Here is a 25,877-nt window from a genome sequence, read left to right as displayed (position 1 = left end):
AAAAATGGGGCTTATGTTTCCCCTTTTCCAGTCAGTGGGAACTTCACCAGACTGCCACGACTTCTCAAATACGATGAGTAGTGGCTTAGCAACTTCATCCACCAGTTCCCTCAGGACCCGCAGATGGATCTCGTCAGGTCCCATGGACTTGTGCACCTTCAGGTGCCTTAGATTGTCTCAAACGTGATCTTCTCCCACAGTGGGTGGCTCTTCATTCTCCCAGTCCCCGCCTTTGCCTTCTGCAGCTTGGGCAGTGAGGCTCAAGCACTTGTCAGTGAAGACTGAGGCAAAGAAGTCATCGAGTACCTCCGCCTTCTCCGTGTCCCAGGTAGCCAGGTCTCCCGTTTCGTTCCGGAGAGGGCCCACATTTTCCCTTGTCTTCCTTTTATCTCCGACATACCTATAGAAGCTTTTCTCGTTGTCCTTGACATCCTTGGCCAGATAATTCATCTAATCCATTGGAAACTTAGTGCTACCTATCCCACCACTGCCTAGTTTGAGTGTGGAAAAGGGACCCAGTACCTCTGCACTAAACCTCTGGGTTATAACATTACAAAACAACATTCAAAGCTGAAACAGCAAATACCTAAATCCTCCTTCACTCCCATGGGCTTTAACTGTTCTCCATCATCTCTGCAGACATTCATGGCAATACTGTAAACCAGGGACTACTAAAAATAAAAGATCTCTTCAGATACCAAAGGGGTAAATACTGTTCTAGAGACAAATTTAAAGGATTTTGTTAAGAGAGATTTTTTTGGTGAGCAGTGTTTAAAAAAAAAAAAAAAAAAAAAAGCTGAGTAACCAAGTGAAAAAAATTACTGTATTTCCTTAGGAAAAACCCACTCATGTTTTAAATTGCAGTAATTAAAAAAGCAAACAAATAAAATGCTGTATTTATGCAGTGATTTGAAGAAAAGCTGTTTAAAAACAAACATTAATGTGTTTGCCAAGAAACATGTATACATCTAGATTAATTCTTTATGATGAGTAATTGAATTTATTGCGCATAATTAACGAATAAGTGAAAAGTTCTGATATTTCAAGTGTTTAATTACAAAGAGATAACAAATCTAGGGCTTTTTTTTTTTACCATCCTTAAGTTTTCACGCAAGCTATTTAAAAGAAATTATTAAAACACCACAGAAACCTGACTTTAAGATTATTTCTATAAACTTTTGCTTACTGTAAGTCAGCCCTGCCAAGGGAAGCGAACTGCGGGGCAGCAGTCAGAGCTCACTGCCGCAGCCGATGCTGTCCGAAGCCGGCCAGCCCCAGGGAGCGGACCACGATTTCCCATGGACGAGGAGACGGAGGGCTACAGAAACCAGCTCACGTGAGAAGGAATTTGGCATTCACCTGCACGATGTTTAGGTCAAAACGTCAGCAGCCTTCAGACGCACGGTACAGGTAACAGCCTGGCCGAACTTCACCTTTCCAGGGGGTGGACTAGCAATCTGCAGCATATTTAGCTCAGTCTAAGAACAGATTATGCCATAAACTGCTGAACTGCACCAGCAAACGCTTCATGAATAACACAAAATCATTCCAATTACAAATCAGAAACATCCCGAGTTAAATTCGGGGCTCCCACTCATGCTTCGGGCTGCAGCAACACCACTGACCTGTTAGAAAAGGGCCGCACAGACTGAAAGGGCTGTATTCAATTAAGAAAACTCCTGGTAATATCAGAAAGAATTAAAACATTTATTGGGCATAAATATATTACATATACACTACAGATACAGTTAAGTCTTACATACATAGTGTAGTATTTGCAAAATCTATACATTAAAATTGATATGGCATTTTTAATACAATGCATATGAAATAGTCTAAAATTTACAATACAAGAAAACGTATGATTTTTTTTTTTTTTAAGTTGAAAAGCTTGGAATGTATGTTCCCATAGTGAGGTAAAAACATTTTATTTTTTTCAATTTAAAGAACTGTGCAAGGATAAGGTTCATACACATTCAGTTAGGGCACTTTTCAATCATGACACCGAATACTGAGCTACTGTAGCCAACAAACAGGATTAGAAAACATTTCAAGTTCATAAAGAAAAAGGCAGAACGATATAAAAACAGCTCTCTCCTTCCTTAAGGGTTTTAAATATTTAGTCTTTCATTCCACCTTTTTTGTTGTTGCTGTTTGTAATTTCTTTGAGAGCAGAGAGCCCTCGGGTTGGATTCAACGCCTGGTATTGCTGGACCAAAGGGCATAAAGATGTATGGGAACAGACAAGGCATCAGCAAACGGTGGGCCAGCGGTAACGCACATCAGACAGCTCTCTCCTTCCTTAAGGGTTTTAAATATTTAGTCTTTCATTCCACCTTTTTTGTTGTTGCTGTTTGTAATTTCTTTGAGAGCAGAGAGCCCTCGGGTTGGATTCAACGCCTGGTATTGCTGGACCAAAGGGCATAAAGATGTATGGGAACAGACAAGGCATCAGCAAACGGTGGGCCAGCGGTAACGGACATCACAACAGGAATGGTTTAAGGTCCGTGATGCTTTATTTTGTTGTTAATATATGAACGACAATCAAATCACTATGGCGGAATATACAAACTAAAAGAATGTGAAATTAACTTATTTAGGGCCTGTCCCAACTCCTACAGAATACTTGCTCTGATAACCTCAGGGTTGGACTGGGCGTTCTCGTTAGTGTGACTGTAGGAGACACCAAGCAAATTGGCAATGACAGAAACGCTTCAAGTGTAACTGATTGCTTTTTTCTGCACTTCTGCTCGCTGCTTTTAGTATCATTTGTATTTCAAACTTTCAAAATCGATCAAATCATCTAAAGCAAGGTGGGGTTTTTTTTCTTTTTTTATTAGAGCAGTTTTTTTTAAAAAGGTGTCAAGCTTGGATTTCATAGCAGCACTGCTGAAACCATATTCCAAAAATAAAAAAAGGGAATCTATTCAAATTTCTGGGCTTCCAAACTAGCAGTCTTTTCATTGTTTTAAAAAATACACTCTTTTCCCCTCCATTGAAGACAGCTGTATATGCTTTGCTCACAAAATACAGATGCAAGGTCAAAAAGTTTCATATCACAAATAAATTTAAATAAGATGTAAATAAATTTGACAAGCCATGACTTTGGCAAAAACAAAAAAATATATATATTTAGCTCAATGCCATTAGTTTGCAAGGCTAAATTAAACTAATTATAGTCAATAACAAAATACAGAACATTTCTAATATTTGCTACATCTAGAGAGGCACACAGAATAATTCATTGATCTTAGCACTTTCTTTCCAGAGATGATTATGTTTTTTGGATACATGTAAACGTTTGAATCACTGATAATGTTTTTTTTGGCATTTAATGTACTAGATGCTCCCATCTTCAGAAACACAAGAAAATGTAAGAAGATTAATAATACTAGGAATGCTGCCAGGTAAAAAGTTGACCTAAAGTACAACAGTATAAAACAGACAAAATATAACATGCTACGGGGAGGGTGGGGAGAGGGATTAGTACATAAGTACACTTTTTATTTTTTATTTTTTACAATAAATAAAAGATTGCACTGTAATTGGTATTTAAAGTACTGTATGCAGTATATAGTATAAATAAACCTAAAACAAAAATAATGTTGTTTTTTCCCCATTACTTTGGTTAAGGGAATATTATGCTAGTACAGGACACTGAATCTTAGACAATGGAGACAGAGCACAAAATAGCTAGGACAAAAGCAAAACCAAGTAGCAAAAATATACAAAAACAAGAGGCAGGGAAATACACTGTGTCTGTTGCACCCTTTTGGAATCTATTTGCACCTCCAGCTCATTTATGTCCCTGAGGTACTCGCACAATGTTGACTTAATATAAATAATCCAATGATTGAAGAGTTAAAATTCTAGTATCTCGATGGATTAAAATGTGTATCTTGGAAGGGGCAGGCAGGAGGAGGGGGGACATTCCCATCAACGCAGGAGACTTGTCTGAATTTTGCCATGTACCAAGTTATTTCAATTAGCCCTGTGGTAAGAATAGCACAGACACCCATTTAAGGTATTTAAAATAAACAGATCTCATTTCTGATACCCTCCAAAAAAGTTCCATAAAATGGATACCCCTCCAAAAAATAATAATAATAATTAAAAAAAAAGATCAACTGACAGTAAAGTTTGCTTACATCGAGTGTAAATCTCACCTAATTCAGTAGAGGCAGTAAGCTGTCACCAGCTCTATAATCTCATAAATCAGGCTGAACATAATAGAATAGTATCTAGTATTAGATTAGGAATAGTTATATACAGTGACAAACAGACAAGTTAAAGCAGCTTTTAAATCGCTGAACATGGGAATAACTAACTATTGCACAATGCCCTCTTACTTAAAATTACTGCTAGGAATCAAAATGGTAAAAAAAAATCTATAATGCTTCATAATTTATATGCAGTTTGGTTATTTGATTTCTTATACAGGCAGTTTAAATTGTTGTAACTGTAAAAATAACAGATAATTAAAAAGGTTTTTCAACTGCAGGATATTGTTCCGATTTAAATGCACAAAACAGTTAAAATAACAACTTACGTTTTACCTTGAAAAAACTGGGGCAAATGTAGTGAATAATTCATAGGCGATATTGCTAATACTGTTCAAGGAAATCCTGGTACTGTTGACTAACACTGTATTCTAGTCTTACCACTATACACACTTGTGACTAATGTTTAGAAGGAAAAAGAAGAGACAAAAAAGTGACTCATTATTAAAATTTTCTAAATAGTAAGATAAAATAAGAGACTGTATGAACTTCAGTGAAAAAAACCAAAACAACATTGAAAAGGCAAATTGGTGACAATTTTGAAACTGTGAAGGAAAAAAAAAAATCTTGCTTTTGGTATCTGGTTTGCTTGTTTCTCCAGTTTGACCACTTCCTAGTTTTGAATTTCAAAAAGGTGCATCAAAACACTGATTTATCTTTCTTCAAGCTAGAACTGTAAAAACAAGAGAAGTATATAAAATGTATGGTAGAACAAAAGGATTTCAAAAAAAGGAATATCTGAATAAATGTGTGGATTATAATGCGTAGCATTAGTTAAATTTGTATCTCAAACTTCCATTGAATTCTCTACTTCATAAAGAAGTATTGTAATATACAGGCAAATATAACTGACAAACTTGCAAAGCCAAGAACAATGAGGGCTGCAAACTGTTCATCAGTAGGAATCATGCTCTTTATCTTAGGATCATCTATGCTTCCCATTTCTCCTGCAAGCATGATCTCATTTCGCTGAAGCATAAAGGCAACGGATGGGCTGAAAGGTCCACTAAGTTCCTGTGAGGTATCCAAGCACCGGCGGCAGACGCAGACGCGAAACCGATAGTCTGTGTTGACTTGAAGGCCTGAGATGTGGAATGTGGTCTCTTCTCCCTTGTACACCTTCAAAACAAAACAGCAAGCACAGTCAAATACAAAGAGTGAGACAACCTCCTCCTCCTTTCACAGCATCAAACAATTTAAAAATATAGTAACGTTAGATTTTGCAAGGATTTGGGCCAGAAAGTTAGGTCAAGTCTGAGTCTTGTAAGGAAACATTGCTGCAGCTCTCAAGGGAAGAACTCACTAGGTCAATGCAGGTTTTGGAAAGAGAGAGGCGTGTGAGGACTACGTAAGAGACATCCAACCATGAGAGGTCTCAACACAGTGTGTTCAACAGAGTCAGTGCACACAAGGACAGACAAGACTTCAGATGATATATCAACCATAAGACGTACTCATCTTTTGTGGGTGCGATAAATACTACAAACATATTTCTGTACTCTTAAAATGTGACTATATGCCTAAAACATATCTAAGACCTAAGCACTGTGTTTGGCCCCAAAAGGAAGAAAACCTGCAAACTAAGGTTATTAGAAGACGTTCACTGTACAATCATAAAATTGGTTACAAGTATTATTTTAATGTGCTTTCCTCACATTTCTCTCGAGAGTCAGCAATTTCGCCAGAAATTACACTTTCAGAATTGTGGGAACAATAAAATATTATTAAGGTATAAAAAAGCTCCTCTTGGTTGCACTGTATTTGGTTCTTTAGCAATCCAAACCCACCACATATTTATGTTAATTAAATGTAGGTACCGTATGACTCAGAGAGCATGAGTCACAATATGAAAAGGAAAGAGAACTGAGTATCTAAGAGACAGTTTTGCGACTTAAATGGCAAAAGACCACTGGAAACATTTACAAACTCTGAAAACAAATAACCAGTCAACAATTTATATAACGGAGGGTTGTTGAAACTGGTATTTTATGAAATGAAAAACATGTCACAAAGCGCCTGTGTCTGCTGGGAAAAAAAAAAATCCTGAACTTCAGATACTACTTCTTTTGCTCATTTAGCTGGTTTCCTTCTCCTCGCTGCGGGAGCAGAAGGCTGAGAGCATCACTGCTCTCCCGGAGGTAAGAACTCAACTTAGAAAAGGGTAACAAGAGGGAAATTAAACCTGAGCCAATAGAGGACTTCCTGTGCGTTACTCTGGAGTAAGAAATACAGGATGAAAAAGAAGAGACACGCTCAGCTAAATACCACTTAAAGAGTCCAGATTTCCTGCCCATGCTTGCCCCTGAGACTCATCCCTCAGTTAAAAAGCCAGTCGCCGATTTCTTGAGAAGGTCTGGGACAAAAGATTAAGGTTTTTCTTTCATTCGTTCTCTCCCCTCCTTTTAAACTTTCACAGTTTTTCCAAATACAGTTTGAATGATGGTGACTCTGAGTTTCCAGATTAAGTAGAAGTCCTCTAACTGGCTCATGTCTCTTGGCCCCAAGGCATAAATCAAGAAGCAATGTTTAAACAAAATTATTTTACCTTCCTCAAGTATGCTCAGCATTCACAGGAAGTTCACTCTAGCTCAAGTGACAGGAATACAACAAATTCATACCGTAAATCTCTGCGATTAACCACAGCTATGCACTGTTGCCTTTCTTGTTGTCTTTGCTTGTCTTCCCAATGCCAATGAGAAGTGAGTCATTAAGTTACAGTAATACAGTAATTGCAGGGAAAACAAAACTGCAAGTGCTGTAGTGGTCCGTAGAAATCATGTGAAGGTTGAAACATCTGTTTGCAAAGCGTACCTCATACCAAGAACGTCTCTGCCACTCTGTTTTCCAATGGCAATTCCATTTCTAACACCCACCTGTTGTGGGCAACTGTCCTCCACCTACTCCATCATCAATGCTACATCTTGTAGGTGGTTAATACTTCAGTTTACTCCCAAATATAAATGATCATGCAAAGAAAAGTTGCATGCATCTGGCACGTAAATGTAGGTTCAGCAAGTAATTAAAAAAGGATGTGTTCTTCCACAGGACCAGAGTCAGGATTCTTCTACTTGGAGGACTTATCTAACTCCCATTTCTTTGGACTCTGAGACATGATAACTCAAAGCACCTATCCTTACAAAACAACTGTAAGCAAGTTATGTTTTTTGATGCTGTTGTAATTATTAATTTCATTTCAAAATGTATAATCAGAAGAGCTCTAGATGCCTTTGCCACAAATGAACCTTTGCAACCAATACAACCACTTCTAAAACAAAATAAAAATCCAGTAAAATCCAAATAATGACATTTAATAAAAATTTTACAATCTAATCTTCATGAATTACACTTAACAGATACTAGGGATGGGATATATACAACCTGTCTTTGCATTGAAAAAACCTGTCCAGTTAATTGGTTTTTTTTACTTGTTTTGTTCTGTCAGGGTGGTGAATACCAGTGTAACTGGAGGCTAAGTTTGGCTAAATCAAAGACCTGCATCTTCATTACAGTCTAATAGATATAGATGACTAAGTTCACTCAAGCCAGCTAGTCAACAGCACTTCTCAGAAAAAGGCCAGACAGTCAAGTGAGAGAAGAGTGCATCGTTAAAGTTTGAAAACCAGTCAAAAGTACATTGAATACATGAATTAATATCCACTAATGATAAAGACAAAACATTTCCTGCACTAGAGCTAGGAAGGTGGTGGAAATCGTCCTGCTTTCAGTGGTTTGATGAGTATTTAGCACCAGTGGATCTATATCCTTTCTCAGTAACAGGTAAAAAATTATCGTGCTTAATTGTCATTCACTTCTGACAGTAGACTCTGTATCCTCCACAACTGGCTGTGGCAAGCACCTTGGAGACACTATGGGCTCCAGCTCAATTTTGTCTGCGTTAGTATCTGTAGGACCAGGCTAAGCCAACGCAGGATGCCCTCAGCACAAAGATATATGCTTGGTTGTGAACACAGTTACACTCTGTGAATGGACTTCACGTACACAACAGAGAGGAAAAAAAAATTAATTTGACAATTATGTATAAGGTCTTTAAATTTGCTAAACAGATATTAAACCAAATATGACTGTGTAAAGCAGCATACTTTTTAAATATGTAGCACATTATGCTTTGGTGGCCAACAAGTCAAAGTAAAGCGGCTATCCAATTTATCACTTTCGGTTCCTAAAAACAGCTTTTCTGTTTAGGTACCTGAGAGTATAATAAAACCATGATGAGCTTTTTGCCTGGCTCCCTCAATGAAAATATCATCACAAGTAATAAACTGCTGCTGAAGCCTCTTATGGCATTTGATCCTACTGATCAAGCCAGACAGCTCAGAGAATTCCCGTAGGCAAGTATTTCTCAATTTCACCGATGTCATTAAATAATTCCAAACCCCCTCCATCTTTTCCAAATAATAAAAATGACAGCCACAATTGCCCTATAAGTGACAAACTGGAAAGTGTAAGATAACCTTACCTGGTTGTTGCACTCCACTGCAATAACCAGTGTATTTAATAATTAATAAAAGCCTATTTTGTATGGTGATAAGATGACCAACAATCAGAGGCAGGCTTCAATCTATTTAGAAGGCATGCCCACTTGAAAGGTTTAATTTCTTCTAAGTCATCTGACAGTTTTCTCTTTAAGAAACTAACTGGGCTTATTATTTTATCCAGACTCAAAACCAGCTTCCCTCACTCCACTGCTGAGATGCTCACAAACCCTTAAGAGTTGTGTGGACAGCCTTGTCTCCTCAACAAAGCAAATCAGAGTCTCTCAGATCACCTTCCATGAGGTGGGCCGCACTGAAAAACTCTAACGAAAGGAAATTATTTGCTCTGTCTCATGACGCAAAATTGGCATCAGGAGGCACAGAAAATACTCAACACTAAATGCCAGTGCGTACTGTACAATTATGTTGTATTTTGGCATGCAACCAGTACAAGTGCCTTTGACTTGCTATTTAAAATAAAGAAGGAAAAACCATTTTTTGCTGATTTACACAAATTAACAGTGCACTGAATGTGTTTCAGAGATTGGGTGTCTACAGAGTCTGAAACAAAGAAAAAACAATAATAAAAATTAGAGCTTGGTAAGACCGACTGGGTTTTCCCAGGCATCCACCTCTCGGTGCAGACCCGAGCAGGCTTCCCACTGCATTGCTGAGGGATTTTTACACACCCAGTGTATCCTACCCATATCTTTTCTTCTTTTGGAAAGCATTTGGGGACAGTTTTCTCCCAGAAGAGATGTGGCAGAAGCTGATGAAACATTGTTGCCTCCAAATTCTCGGAAATTTCAAAGGTAGAACATTTTGCCTCACTGGCAAACGATTTAAGGATAAAGACGCTTTAAAACTCAGCTCTCGTTTCCCACGGACAGGTCTTATGAAGAGCTGGCTCCTTGGTGATTCGATCCCCAGAGCGGCTCAATTGGGAAACTAAAACTTAGGTTGCCGAGCGTTACGACTGTTATCCCAAGCTTCAGCTCCTGCGCTGCACAACCCAGCCCGCTCCCCGAGCTCCAGATTAAAACTGTGCAAAGCTGGAAACAATTTTAACACACCTGAAAGCTAAGTTCTAATTAAGTAAGCTTTGCTAGACGAAACTCTAAAACAGAAAAACAGACCTGGGCCACCGATTCCTGCAATCTGCCGTGATTTACATCCTGATTTGTAAACAAGGAAAATTTGATTTCCTAAAAAGAACTGTAATGTCATAAGGCCATTGCTTTTTGAAGTATCCGAATAGATAAAGCGTATAAATACAAAAAAAGGAACACATCGCTTAAGAAACAGGAAAGGGAGTATTTAATATTTTTTTAACACACTTTTTAGGGAGCTAAATTGTTATCTGTTTAGCTCCTGCAAATCCAGTTCTTCAGACAATTCTCAGCGGAGAAGTATTTACAATGTGTTCTCCCAGAGAAGGGCAGGGATGGCTATAGCCCCAGTCTGAAAAAAAAGGGCTTTTGAATACTTTGACACCACCTCTGCTAGGTCAAATGGTGGAGGAGCAGTGGCTTTTGGGAGGTGGAGGGCTGCATACATTGGGCTACAGGTGGGGGGAGACAGCTCAGATGTGATGATCTAGAGAGAAACTATAGCTTTAACCAAAAGCCCATCAGTGGCTGACGTTGCAGCAGAGGAAGGAAATGCTAAAATGATTTAGCTTATTTTATAAGTTAATGAGGATGATTATTTTCTATAACTTGTATTTGTTTCTACAACATAAACGAGGTGCAAGTACAGACCGGTGAGCTGCTCCTAGGTGTTCTTAGATCTCTCAAGAGCATCATCTCTAGGATGGCATACACAGCAATAGATTAACAAGGAGCTCAAACTTTGAGAGTTGAGATGACAGTAAGACTTTGTTTTCTCCTACTCATGTTTTATTTCATAATGAGTTTTCTATATTTCTATATTTATTCACTTTAGATGCAAAACACACTATAAAGGTGTAATGATGCCCTACTTTACACTGGGCCACAGGCAGTCCCAGAAAAATCAGTGCTGTGTACTAAAGATCTATGCTGTGTGAATAAGGGAAGTGAAATATGGCCACTTATTTCAACGTGCACCTGACTCACTACTTCATGCTTAGTCAGCACAAACTGCCCAGGTGGATTTTCTCTTCTATTAATGAAATTAATATGGGAGAACATCACATTCTGCACCTTCTGAAGGGCTTCCTAGCAAAGAGCTGGATCAAGATCTGTTACGCAAAATTTTCCCAGAAATAGGAATTGAGTGTCACAACCATGCCGCCTGAGTAAGGACTTGTGTGAGCTTTCTTACTGAGTCCACTGAGACTCCATGCTCGACACCGTGTCACACTCTGTGCACAACTGTTCTCCAAATAGTCATGCGACATAGTCGCATTTTGAAAAGTCAAACACAATCATCATTAAAAAGTTGTAAGTCAGTTTGCATGATGATAGGATCTTCCTTTTCCAAGCTTTTATTTGGATGAAAAGACTAAAATCTACCATGTAAAGCATACAAAGTTCTTGTCAATAAAATACCATCACACCAGTTTAAAATACATAACACAGTATGAATGCTAAGCCAGTATCAGAAAAGACATCTTGACATCTTCCCGGTATGTTTGTCAGAATAACAGTATCTTTGTAAAATTTCCTGAGGGAGAAACATAGACATGTATCAAACATTCTCCCATTCCCTACACAAAGAAAAAGATTGACCTGCATCATCGTCTTGATTTCTGCCGTGCATAGTCACCTCTATAGACGGTAATGCTTAGTAAATGCTTTATCCTTTAACTGGTTTGTTCTGCTCCAGGAGATACATGCACATGAACTTAAGACTCACAAGCTTTACTCATTTAAACACTGAAAGCAAGAATTAGAGCTTTAAGATAAAATGAGGAAACTGGTTTGGGTCACCTATCAGCTGTATTCATCTGAAGTAAATCAACTGGGAGCAGACAGGGAGACATGGCTCCATGGATTTGTAACATGTCTCCCTAGTTAAAACTATTCAAGGCCTTACCTTAATTGCCTTTAAATTGCTGCAAATAAAGTGATCTATTGACAGGATTACAGGCTTGCAACAGAGAAACAGCTTTATATGTTCATTAGTGGAAAAGTTTCAATTTTAAGGTAATTTAAAAAGTGGATTTTTATTCTATGAAACTCTTCTTATCTGCATTTGTGCTGGTGTAAAACATGTCGCAGAACAACTGTGTCCTGGAGGGTGAGTGAAGGTGAAAGCATCGGAAGATGAGCGACCCTACATGTGATATGAAGTCCTGCATAGCCCATAAATAGCTTGAAATAGCTATCTGTTGCTTTTATTTCCATGCCAGTGGGACATAAAAAAATTATTTAATGCAGCTATTTTTCTCCTTCTTATCCAGCTATACTATCCCTGGCTCTTGCAAAATGCATTGGCGACTGCTATAGAAACTCCAGTCACTTAAAACACTGTTCTTTCTCATGGGCGTATTTAGTAGCCTGAAAATCTACAATATTTTTCATTTGCGCAACCCTTCAGAATAATTTGCAAAACTTTTCTAATATAACATGCCCCCTGAGATACGTATGCAAAATATACATGTCACTTGCAGGGAACAAAACAGCTTTAAAAGTAAATTTAGGACCTGCACTTAAAATGTAATTAACATCACTAAAATTACTTTTCAGCTAAAGAGTAGCAAGTGATCACACACATGCCACAGCAAAGGTAAAGTGAAATGCATTAACCAGAAAATCCCTGAAAGACGTTTATATATTTTATCTCCTATTCATGTAATAGGAGCTAAGAGCATGCGCACACAGCTACTGCAGCTCAGCTAATGGACAGTAAGTCAGTGATATGCCCCAGTGCTGAGAAGACACACACATTTGTGTGTCTTATTTATTTAAAGATAAATAATTTTGATGGGTGAAACTGATTTCCGAGACTGTGAAATAGTGGAACTCTCCCTGTTTTCCACAGCTGGTTATCAGCCAGCCCAACTACAGAAGTCACAGTGTCAGCTTTGAGCATCCCAGCTGGGAGCTTCTCCTAGTGAGTTACTTGTGAAAACTCAAGCAAAACACCCCTCAGCAGGTCACGCTTCATGAGAATGAAGACCTTCAACATAAAACCCTGAAGGTACTTTTTATTTCCTTTATTGCTGGGCTTTTTCATACCACAAATTCTTGGCTGCCAAGATTAAGCCATCACCTACCTTAAAGGAACATGAAGCCATGCCCAATTCTCCCCAAGGACATCCAGAACATTTTAAGCACTGAAGCTATGCTTACTAAAGCTATACGTGGAGGTTATACATCAAGGCTACTTTGTAAATCAGGCAACAGCAAAATGGGTCCACTTATCCACTCACCACTGACATTATGAGGCCAACACAGTACACGGAGGTTTTATTACCTATACCAGCACCAAAAATGTTTCCCGACAAAAACAATAGTTAGGTTTCTGAATCTTTAGCACCCACATGAATTGTCTTGCATTTATGTACGTTATTTTTGATAATTCATTAATTCACAGTAACACTCAAAAATAGACTGAAGAGGAGCAAAGACAGTTGCAGAGTACTGCCTTATTCATGTTTTTAAAAATTTAAATTAAAGTTTAACATATCTCATTCCCTAATTTGGACTTATTTGGAATCTGTATGACAATGAAAGAAAGGACAGGGAGAAGACAGGGCACAGATGAAGTGCACTGTAAATCACAGTCAGAGGTGTGATAGATGAAATAAAAGATCTAGCTGTGAATGAGTTGTTCTGTTTCAGGTGCTCTGGGGGAATGTCCACTTGTGATCTCTAATCATGACAGACATGGAAAGAAGGAACAGCCATACTTCATTCACTTTGTTTCCATGGTGCAAGAACAGACATAGTTCCTGTGAGGCAGCTGATATACAGCAGTTATACATCCTTGCATTGAAACCTTAGACAGGAATGGGATGGCTGAACAAACCAAGTAAAAGTTGTGTACTTGACTGAAATCCTTGATGGAGGGTCTTGGAATTGGCTTAGTGAACGAGGAAGATAATCTACCTACTTCATCTTCTCATCTTCAGACAACAGTTAGCACCAGCCAGTTGAGAAGGCAGCATGGGTGGACAGAATTGTAACTTTTCAAAGGTTAGTTCAGTTAAAAATAGTGATTAACTATGGACAAAGTGCAAATCACTCCAATAAGATAATGTTGTTCTATATACTCCCTCTGGGGAGAAAACAACCTATTATAGCCCTTAATTTTGACTCAACCTTTACCAAAGTTCATGACGCATCACCATAGGTTGTAATTCAATATAGTAGAAAGAAACAGCACAGTGAAGTTCAAAAACATTTCCATTATGTCATCAATTTAGCAATATTAAACCGAGACCATTTTCCTACCTGCTTGTATTCAGATTCTCTTCCAACCAGTACCTGCAGAACGTAACCAACAGGATCTCCCTTCATGGGTGGGACCATTTCCCAGGTAATTTCACAGGCGTTTCCTCCCAGCTGTGTCACTCGAGGGGCTACAATAATATTAAATGCGTTAACGTTTAATATAAAAAGACTGCATTGAAATCTTATTAATTTTACATTCACTCTAATCTATATGAGAACATTTTAAAAAGAGAACTTTGGGACATCACAGGGGTTAGTAGCACATAATCTGTACTGTATTTATGTGGCTAAATATCAAATTGCTATTACCACTGCATGAAAGAAGTAAAACTGTGGCTAGATTTTTAAGTCACTCAAAAGTCACATTTATTTCAGGACAGTCTTGTCTGATTAAGCAGTTCAGGATTCTTGTGGTATTAAACAATAACAAACACTGCTCACAGAAAATTGGGTGAAATTTAGAGCTGATTAACAAGCTCCTAAGAAGTTTACTGTAGGACCCAGATCACTTCTGCAGAGGGACAGTAAGCTGTTAGAGCATCTCTCCTCTGTCAGCTATGTGAGCCGCTAGAAAGGGGGAGTGGATGTGATAGAAAACTTTGAACTTTTAAAATTCAGTTGCAATGCTGTGCATTGCAATTGTGATCAATTGTGATCAATTGCTGTGATCTTTTCAAAGCAGAAGCCAACACATGAATTACGCTGGCATTAATAAAAGCAGTAATTTCGTGAACTTCTGAGCAAACACTTATGCCAGTGGAGACGCCTGTGTATTCCTCCCATGCTAGATGACAGTGAAAGAGAGGAATAATATCAAATAATAATATCAAATGTTTCATTCAGGAAAAACAGGAGAAGGAATATGAGAAGGGAAGCTGAATAATCTTCTGTATTAGAGATTAAGTCCAGCCTGGGAAACAAAGGTACAAGCGTAATTTTAAAGACTTGGACTCACATCTAACTCTGAGCCTGAAATTCAGATGGTCAGACCTGCTACTTCTAGCCAGGCTTAGACTAGTGCTTTCACTAGAACTCTAGAGAAATTCAATTTGTCAGCTGTCACGATGCTGCTGTCCTTGCGAAAGGATCTCTCATCAGCTGAAAGCTGAAAGTCACCATACTATGCCTGACGGCAAGCTTGCAGGTAAGCCGAGCAGAGTACTAACAGTGGCAGCATGTTCATATGTACAACTAAGCATCTGCCACTGGAAGGCATTAAAACAACTGCAACAGCATCCGGGGTCCACCAACCTCTTGATCAGGCAGAGCAAGCCAGCACATGACCAAAAAAATGAAACTGGGAGAAACAACGGTGCTCAACACTTTACCGAGTGGTTAACGTGCATGTGCAAGGACATGAGCTTGTTAAAGGCAATATAGAATCCCAACCCTAAGAAAACAGACAACAGGAGAGTCTATCAAAGAAACAAATGCTGCTGCTGCTGCATACATTACATGAATTTTAGACTAATTCGTTACCACCCAAGAGGAACACATGAATCATACGCGGACCCAAATGTAATCAATATCCATTTGCTTCTCTCCGCACATCTGCCAGTGTTGAGAGAGACTGATAATAGACACCTTCATGTCAGCTGACAACAACATTCTCAATTATTTTCCCTCCTCCTTCCATCCCTCATCCTGATATACGTAGATTTTTGTCTGACACTTACAGAACCACCATTAACAATAATGCTATTTTAGGGTTGGCATCACTAAGTGAGTAATTAGGATCCTTTATAGGAGAATAAACACGTGCTTCTGATACACAAAAAACTGTACTAAGTTTATCACCTACATTCCTTTGTATTGCTCCGAACACAGAAGGGAATCAACACCACCATTTTGCCTCAAGAGATCTCTTTCCCCTATGGCATTGCCGCCCCACGGCAGTGTTCACTAATGCAGTTTTTGTTGTGCCCATTTCTTTGTGAGAGCCAGTACTTTGTCATGTATGTGTGGTCCCAGCCCACATACGACCTGGTATCTGCACCATATCTTAACTGCTTGATATTCAGTCCAGAGCATGAGTCATATTTAACAGGAACTAAACAGGCAGGCAGGGAGTTCAAAACAAACACCTAGGTGAGATCTGAATTTAATAAAATGGATTTCTATCCAACAAAATGAAAATGTAACTACAGTGCATGCAGGCATCTCTGTGCTAGTTTTATCCACTTAGTGCAGCTAAGAGAAGCAACAGCAATGGCAACGTGGACTCAGCATCCCGCAAGTGACACGAACCTGTGCCCAGGCACTCTGACAACTTGCAGATGATGTTAAAGCTGTGAAGCACACCGTCCCTGCTACCGTCACCTATGCCAGCCTGGTTCATCTAGCACGAGCTCCCTTCGCTTTGCTGGGTAGCATATCTTACAACTGAAACAGGATAATTCACTGTTGGGTAAGTATATTTACCCTTGAACTTTACACCAAACACGTACAAATATCTTCTTCCAGAAACAGCACTGAAGCAAATGCCAAAACCCAGGGGATATCCAGATCCACGTAGAAACGAAGGTGGGATTCTCACATACGCTAATTTTAGCATAGTGAAGCCAATCTCCCAATGTTCTCTCTGCACTTGAGACTGTTGTTCTTCCTGGGGGTGATTCAGAGCAGCTAACCTAGGGACCAGGGAAGTTACAACCCAGCAGTGTTTTCCCCTCTAAGTCTTTGATCACAAATGGTGTGAAAATCACCAAAACCAGATTTTAAGTGCAGCTGAGCAAATGAAACCTCTCTGACAACCTAACAGTTGCTGTTTCTCGCAGTAAATGGTACTGCTTGACAAAGGAGTTTTAAGCACACAGGAAAAAAAGGTGCATCTGATTTCAGCTCAGTTCATTTGACAGCCGATACAGCGAATCCGCTGCCTTTGTAATAGTTCTCCTTGGAAGGGAGGAGCAAAACTACTTAGGCCAAAATTTACACACCGTAAGAGACGTTTCATTATAAAACTTCATTTCATAGAATCACAGAATAGTTTGGGTTGGAAGGTACCTCTAAAGGTCATCTATTCCAACACCTCCTGCCGTGGGACTTCTTCATCCTGCAGGGACATCTTCAACTAGAGCAGGTTGCTCAGAGCCCCGTCCAACCTGACCTGGAATGTTTCCAGGGATGGGGCATCCACCACCTCTCTGGGCAACCTGTGCCAGGGTTTCACCACCCTCAGCGTACAAAACTTCTTCCTTACATCTAGTCTAAATCTACCCCCCTTTAGTTTGAAGCCATTCCCCCTTGTCCTGTTGCAACAGGCCCTGCTCAAAAGTTTGCCGCCATCTTTTTATAAGCCCCCTTTAAGTACTGATAGGCTGCAAGAAGGGCTCCCCGAAGCCTTCTCTTCTCTAGCCTGAACAACCCCAACGCTCTCAGCCTTTCTTCACAGGAGAGGTGTTCCATCCCCCTGATCATTTTCGTGGCCCTCCTCTGGACCTGCTCCAACAGGTCCGTGTTTTTCTTATGCTGAGGGCTCCAGAGCTGGACACAGTACTCCAGGTGGGGTAATTAGGCCTTTTGTTCTTCTAGGGGAACACATGCTAAGTGTGATAAATAATCTAATGCTTTATGTATGTGAAATATCATTATTAATTTTATAAATTAAAGGAAAAATAAGCTCTGAAGTGCTACACTGAACATCACCTGCGCAACTTGAAACAACATGCAACTTTACGAACGCTTAAGTGGGTATGTACACATATATACTAAAGCTGTTACATCCTTTGTTGAAGTGCTGCAGTATCCAGAGCAATCCCTTGGTAAACATTATTGTTAGCAGCAGCATTTTAACAGTTTATGTATAACAGTGGTTGGTATAATATTTATATTGTTTATATGAAGTTTTTGGTGACAATTTAGCTTCCCACCATAACGTAACTTCAAAATTCACAGAAATATACAAGCAGCACAAACTGATTTTTCACATTATTGCATTCTTATGTTAATCCCTACAAACTCACTGCATACTTACGATTAAATAATTACGTTACTTATGCATATGTAAAAAAATCTACTACATACCTTTGATTGCAGGTGGGACTGACTTGGTTGTGTAGAAGGTACATATTTCTGAGAAAGGTCCCTCCCCAGCATCATTGACCGCCTGTATTCTGAACGAGTAACAAGTGGATTCTGTCAGCCTCTGTATCTTGTACGTATGACTTGGTCCCCTATAAATCGGAATAAACCTGGAAACAATGAAAATGAAAACATGTAATTACACTGGAGTGGCACTGACATTTCTGGCTACTACACATAGCAGCGCAAGGTATCCATATTGTGAAAATTGGCACAATGGGCTTTGCAGAGCTGTTAAAGGCAAGTATAAAACCAGCATGTTATTAACACACTAACAATGATTAGTAGGCTAGGGAAAGCAGAAGGTCATTGTCTCCGTTGCAACTAATACTTACCTTGCATATGATTACATGAATTATTAGAAAAAATGTCTGTCTTTGCATTTCCTACCACCTAGTAATCAAAACAGATTCAACCTGTGTTCTGCTATAATACACCACGTGTGCTGCTGGTTTAAAAGTATATTTAAAACAAGATTAATACTTCAAATCTTTTATTGCTTGATTTGGACTTTATTCACACATTAAGACCCAAAGACCACATCTTACATTCATCCGTGCCATCCTAAGCCAGAGTAACTCTATTTAAATCAGAACATATGGATTGCATAATATATGTGTGTAATATATTATACACTTCTCAGTTTTGAAGAGTTTACAGACTGAAGACAGCCAAACAGCAGAGACAGAAACAGATTCAGAGAGAATACATGGTGGTCTATGAGTGGAAAAGCTCAGGGGAAGCATTTCTGTAGAGGGGGATATGGAGGATGGAAAAAGATGCCAGCTTAGGAGCTCTGGGGGACACCTGTACTGACTGCTCTGCTTGAGAGCAGGCTGAGAGGAAGAAAAACACAAGGGACTAAGGAAGAGACTTACAAAATACTTCCATTGACAAGACCAAACATCAGCACACACAAACTTGTCCAACAATGTAATGCAGAACAAAATTAATGTCACTTAATCTAAAAAAAAGGAAAAAAAGAAAGTAAAACAAAGTACAGGTTACTAGAGAGACTCTGACTTCTATTTTCAATTGCTCTGCTCAGATAAATGCTTTTCAGTAACAGTCATATGTTAGCTAGCAACTTCTAACTGAGATCCTGACCCCCCGGGTGCTGAGCAGAATGGGGATGAGGGTAAATAAAGAGGAAGCACCCAGCATCTTGCATCAACCCACTTAGCCTCCACTGGGGAACAAGGTCTTACTTGAAATAGTTCTGAATCTGAAGAACAAAATTCAACGCGTAGGATCACATAGGTTTTTTGATGATTTAGTACACTTATTCAAATATCTCAACCATTTCAGCGGATTTTAAATCACCAGGAAGCCAAAGAGATTTGGTTTTGACCTCTCTATCTAGGTGCTAGCTTTATCCTGGATAATAAGTCCTTTGGCTTTGCATAAGATACACAGTATAACCAATTTGAGCATTTCAAAGAAACTGGGTCTGTCATTAGCTCTCAGGGACAGAAATCAATTCATATTGCATTATGACTGAAATCCGGGGAAGTACAAACAGAGAGATCAAGAATCATCTGTAAGAAAAAGAAATGTTCAGGTAATTTAAATCACTGGAAATGTACTCTGAGGACTAATGTGACTTACTACCCCCACTGAGTTTTAGTGAGCCCCTCACCTTGATTGGAAATCAAAGATCTACGTCCACAAGTTTTTAAGAGATTTTAGAGCCAACTTCCAAAGAAGAATTTTTTTTCAACCTTATGCTTATACAGTTTTAAGGACTGCCTGCTATCCCATGTTTTTGAGGTTCACGTTAAGCAGCTATGGCATGTTTCAAAAGACTGCCACAGACCTGTTCTCATGGAATAAAATTTCTCGGGATTCACTGCGTGATGAACAAAGCACACATACTTAGGACAGCATTAAGACCGAAGAGACAAGACTACTGTCTCTCTCTCCCTCTCCACTTCTTGTAGCTCAATCAGGCAGCTGGCTCAGAAACCACTGCAGTACTCGTATAAGTGCTGAGACTTGTCTCTGGCCCTGATCCGTGGGCAACAGATAGCAATGCAGTATTTTAGACTAATGACCTCTTTGTAATCATCCGTGGAGCTAGGTAAGCAAGGGAGGATAAATATACCTTACCAGCTACCACACAAGCACGCCCATACCCCAGTTCGGGCTTATGGTACACTTACTAGACATATTTATATGGTGAATACCTATAACTTAGTCCTGAAATTACACTTTCACCTTTTGAATATGATTAAGGTTTCATAACACTGAAAAAGTGATCTGGCAAAACACTTGAGTTCCTCCTGTCATTTGGGAATTGGACTAAAACTTCCATCCAGTTTCCATCTCCACCCCTTTCTACCTCTCTATCTCAAAAAACATCTGTACTGAAAGCAAAAGCCATTATGGAAAAGCTTGCATCCATGTTCAATACACAAGACTGGAATGGAAGCACACTTAAACTTCTGAGATTCAACCACCTTTGAAGAAAGAGGGCTTCCAATTTGGAATAAGAAAGGCTGATTACTAAGTCAATCAAATTCAATTGCTGTTAGGCTTTACTATGACAATAATGCTTTGTAATTGTGTTTGAAGATGCAGATCATGATGTAAGAAACATAATGAAGATGAAACATTTTAACTTCAAAATACTAGTGATTTTTAGATAATAATGTAGTATTTTCCTCATGTCTAAAGTAGGTACTTTATACTTCTCCAGAATTATTTCTGTTATTTTTAAAAATAATAGTGTAGTTATTTGATGTAGACGGCTATAGACTTGGAGACTTATCCTACAATCGTTTTTCGGTCTCCCAGGTTTTCTGCTGAAGGACTGCAATGAACTTAAAGTTGAATCAATCAGTGTGATTGCACATTGCTACTGTGATGTCTGCATACATTAAAAATTGTCTAAAGGAAGATAATTTGTCATTATTATTGTAAGTTGATTTTCTAAATCTAAAGATACTTTAAAAAGCACATTTAAACATGAGCTCTATATACCTTTGCCCTCCTGGCAAGCCTGACGTTGTTCACTGTGCTTTATCCAGGCCCTGTTCCATACTTTTTCTTAAGAACAAGCCAGCTTTGAGCTTGTTTGCAAGGACTTAATCTCTTATGCATTTAAAAGTTGACTTAATCTGTGTATAGAAAAGCTCCCATGTTCTCTGTCTCCCTCTCACCTTCTTCCAGCCTCTACTCAGTTCTCCATCTGAAAATGGACAATGAGTTTTCCTTCTCAGATGCTGTGGGATGCCATAAGCATGGTCATTACAAAGCACAGCCATGAAAAATCTTTCTGGCTTTTCAGGGTGATAGCTGAAGTAACTGGGAGGGTGGATTTTTTTCTACATCCCACTTCACTTACTTCATTCGTAAACTGAATGTGAGAAGACTCAAGTCCCAGTCTCCATAGGGCAGCAACACAACTTGCAAATCAAGCCATGGGAGCTGGGAGGCTTATAGAGGAGCCATGTGCATGGCTCAAGAGAGCTTCCTCCATCCCTCCTCCCTGCACAGCTAAGCTGGAGCTGAGGGATGGGCACACGGTTGAACATGACCGAAATACTGCAGCTTGACAAACTGCCACTTCTTGTCCCTTCAATCAAAATGGATATGCTTTTAGCTGCAACGTTGACAAAGTTAGTTTAAACTTTAGTGAAATCGTACCCAAATACTAATATGCTGACATTTGCGGTGAAGGTCCCTTAGGAAGCATGGCAGCTACACCTGCCCCAACCTCCCTGAGCTGGCTGTTCCCATCCCCATACTGCTCCTTCAGTACCAATATTTATAGGGCTAAAAGGTGAACTGGATTTGAGAACTGATAAAGGTTAAAGATCTCCGTAAATTGGTAGGCTTATATTGGATTAGTTCCTTAGCTGGTCCAATGTTACATTAGGACAGTTGTATTGGTAAAACTGTGGGGATAGTACAGGGACACAAGTGGATTAAACAAACCAAAAGTGTTCCTGTTCCTATACAGGAACACATTTATAGCAATACGTGTGTTTACTTTGGTTTCTTCATCACTCTCCCCTTCCAAGACAGACAAAACCAAAACACAAAACATGCTCAAGTGTGTCTCAGCCACATGTGTTCATTCTCCAACCCCTACCGGCTCAGACCATTCATGTGAATCCCTGAAGTGTGCTAATAAACACGAAGAAATTTTCAATTCTAAGAGGTTTGCCCAGTTGAATTTAAAAGACAGTAGGCTGTCTTTGAAAAAAGACTACCTCTGCGGGTTAATGGCATTCTCAATACAGTTGCATATTTTTTTTTAAGTTTGCACCATCCACAAGTAAATCTGTATTATTCAAATTTAACAAGCTGCAGTGTTGCCTCTCCTCTCCAGTAAAGTAACAGCAGAAACTGAAAAGAAAGCAGCTTTCTCCAGGGAAGGAGACACTCCCCAGAGGCTACTTCCCCCTCATCTCACTCGAGCGATCCCAATTCTCCCCTTCCCAGACATTATCGTGTCGGTCACGGATTATTCATTTACTTACACACAGTGGAGGAGAGAGAACACAATGTCCTAAAAAGATTGTTTGGGAGACACCACTGCTGTTAGTTCTTCATCAATATCTTTTTATTCTCAGGGAAGATCTTCTTGGAAATGTTTTACACGTTGCAACTATTTTGTTTCCTCCACTTTAGTCACTTCCAGTCGAGCAGAGGAATACGAATGTACTCGCACTACCTCCGCTCATTAGTTCTCAGCACATTTTAATCAGCAGATTCCCTTTCAAACTCTTGGGTTTTGTTTATATTTTAGTAACCCATTTGTCCTTACAACAATTTAATTTGAAATAAAATCTACTGTACAGCACTAAATAAGACAGCAATCTTGAGCCAAGTACAAAAGCTAAAATAGCCATTCAAATGATTCTGTTGCTGCCTCCCAGAAAAATGTGGTGATCTGCCACAATTTTGGCTGGAGAGAAATCATTAATACAGCACTGGTCTGACCTGGTGACCTGAAGCTTCGTTTCAGCATACATGGGCAACTGCATAATTAGAAACTACAGTACATGAATTTCATAAATCAACAGCTCTTAATATTATTATTATTCTTGCAACATTATCTGCACAATTATAGCCCCCGCTTACTTTTTTAGACCATTCCTCTATTTTGTTTAAAGAACATTATCAAACACTCACTGATTTACATGATTTTCTTTCCCCACCAGCAGCTCCCTACACTATAAGGTGGCACCCAGGAAAGCAAAGCTTCAAAAGAAAAACATCTAATTAATCCCCCGAGATAGAGAACTTCCATTTTTGAAATGGAAGTATGTTTGTTTTTTTTCTTGAGCAGAAGAAAACCTGTCCAGCCCCTCTGCTGGGCACAGCTTCTCCAGAGTTACTGCACCTGCACCATTTCACAAACTCGGCTCTGATCTCTGGAGACCACAGTGCTCCAGTACGCCCCTATCTCCAATGATGCCAGGAGGGCCAGCGCTCCCTTCATCATGCTCTGCATGTTGGAATCTGCCGGCATCCCCATCACCCCTGTGCCCGGCCGGAGCAGATCAGAAGGTTTAACACCTCTTGGCTTTATGCTGAAGCTTGCTCCTGCTGATGCAAGAAAAAGCGTCATTAATCTCTACTAAACCTAGATGCCAGAAGTAGAATTGTATTAACTCACTAAAAGGGGAACAATGAGAACAGCTTTTGGTGAGGGTCAAAATGGAGGTACCATTTCGTTTTTTCAGGAGGGGCTGTCGAGGAACCCTGAAGCCAGCAGCTAAGCAGAAAGTATGATGAACTAACACCTCTCACAATGTGCTAACTTATCCTTCCCCAGCCACAAGCACCTTAAGATGAGGATCAGAGAGGCATCTCAAGTATAGAGTGCACTTTTATTCTTTCAGACTGGCAGAGATACAGGAGTGAAGTCAATGCACGATTTTTAAATTTCTGCTGTATTTTAAAATCTTCAGCTTAAAGAGAAAAGCTGGACATCTGCAGCATTCCCCATCCTCACATCCATCAGCGCTCCTATAACCGGTACCAGGCTGACCCATATTTTCAGCACTGCTGGCTGAATGGTAGTTTTGGGACACCTCTCCAAGCCACTCTTTGGCATCATCTTTTGCAGCTAGGTGCTGAAGGAAGGGAAACACCTGGGCAGGGGTTCCCAGAAGAGTTTTGTGCTCCCACAACCTCCGCCAACCCTGACTTCCAGCCCTCATGTGAGGTGTGGACCAAACAGATGGGACGCCTTGGCCCTTCTGATCTGAAGATCTGTTTTCTAGAAGATACCTTTTGGAAAGCTTATAATGTATGCTTGTTCATAATATGTTTAAAAACTAACCCCACAATGCACTGTCAATATAATTTTTGTTTATAGGCATAATAATAACAACAGGACCCACTGAAGGAGGCAACTTTTCCTTCCTTATACTTAGAAAAGCAAAACTAAGTGGAGAGCGGAAAAAGGCAGGAAGAGAAATTATAATAGTCAGATGGGAAAAGTTTTGTTTTCTTCTAATTACCTAGCACATTTGCAGGCTAGACAAAGAGTATTTGCAGCCAAAAATCGATTTTTAGCTTGCTTCTACTAGATCATCTTTCATCTGCTGCTGAATCTGAGCATGTAATCGGTATTTACCACAGTCACTTGTCAGATGTCTGGAATTACTGAAAATGGAGATGCCTTAACCTACAGAAGCTCCCCCATAGCAAGAAAAATTACTTTTTTGGAAGGAGCTTCTGGGCACATTCAGGAGGAGTGGAAGAAAGATCAGCAAAGTGCCTGACACATGATTTCTGTGTGCAGCCAGATGAGAGGCCAAGGAACAGATAGGAAGGACAATACTGAGCACAACTTAATGTGACTTAACAGCGTCTGAATGAAAAATCTGGGAGAAATTAGGGAGAGCATCCAATGGCCTGTTGAAACTATGCAGTCAAGAAGAACTAGATTACTAAGCAGCTACCAACACCATGGCTTGCAATAGCAATGTATTAATAAATAACAGTAGATATAAATAAGAGCAGGCTTAACAAAGCTAAAACCAAAACGGAACAAAACAGAGTTCAGCAGCAGCAAACTAATGCTCTTACAGACATACATTTTTATCTTTCTTGTGCAACATTACAATCCACTTTCCTAGTATGGCAGCAACTAATAGTGTCTATGAACCTTAAAATGAATCTCATTCAGCACATTATGTTCAGAACTATCTACTGACATGACAGTCTCAGTGATCTGGTTTGGCAAAGCTCACTAAGGAAGCAGAGCATAGTCTCTAGTTTACAAACTTCAGCAAAATGAAGTTGGAATCTAAAGTTGTGCTCTTGGAAAACTGGCCAACATGTTCCTGTTGCTCCAAGCTGAACCCTATCACCACTTTAGATATTAAATAGTCATTATCCTGTTAAGGCGTTGTTTTTCTTATGAGGTTGTTACAGATGTGCAGAAAATAGCTTTCATTATTGTCGTGGTTTAATCTCAGTTGGCAACTGAGCACCACGCAGCCGCTCGCTCACTCCCCCCCGCCCAGTGGGATGGGGGAGAGAATTGGAAGAGCACAAGTGTGAAAAACTCGTGGGTTGAGATAAAAAACAGTTTAATAATTGAAATAAAATTATAATAATAATATGATAATAATAATACTACACAAAACAAGTGATGCACAGTGCAATTGCTCACC

General features: G+C 39.4%; 1 protein-coding gene across 1 annotated transcript in view; it reads right to left on the bottom strand.

Moving 5' to 3' along the window:
- Positions 1-2,300: 2,300 nt before the first annotated feature.
- Positions 2,301-25,877, bottom strand: part of FNDC3B (fibronectin type III domain containing 3B) — a gene marked incomplete at its 5' end in the record, with an annotated part of 118,472 nt that continues 94,895 nt past the window's right edge. The window contains 3 exons of the mRNA XM_009288120.1: positions 2,301-5,399; positions 14,155-14,282; positions 18,181-18,347. Of these exons, the coding sequence (XP_009286395.1) occupies positions 5,088-5,399; positions 14,155-14,282; positions 18,181-18,347 (607 nt within the window). The remainder of the gene's footprint in view (positions 5,400-14,154; positions 14,283-18,180; positions 18,348-25,877) is intronic.

This window comes from Aptenodytes forsteri, unplaced genomic scaffold, assembly GCF_000699145.1.
Source record: "Aptenodytes forsteri isolate BGI_AS27 unplaced genomic scaffold, ASM69914v1 Scaffold72, whole genome shotgun sequence".
Taxonomy (NCBI): Eukaryota; Metazoa; Chordata; class Aves; order Sphenisciformes; family Spheniscidae; genus Aptenodytes; species Aptenodytes forsteri.
Note: the sequence above shows the minus strand (reverse complement) of the source record. Positions and strands in the feature narration are given on the sequence as shown.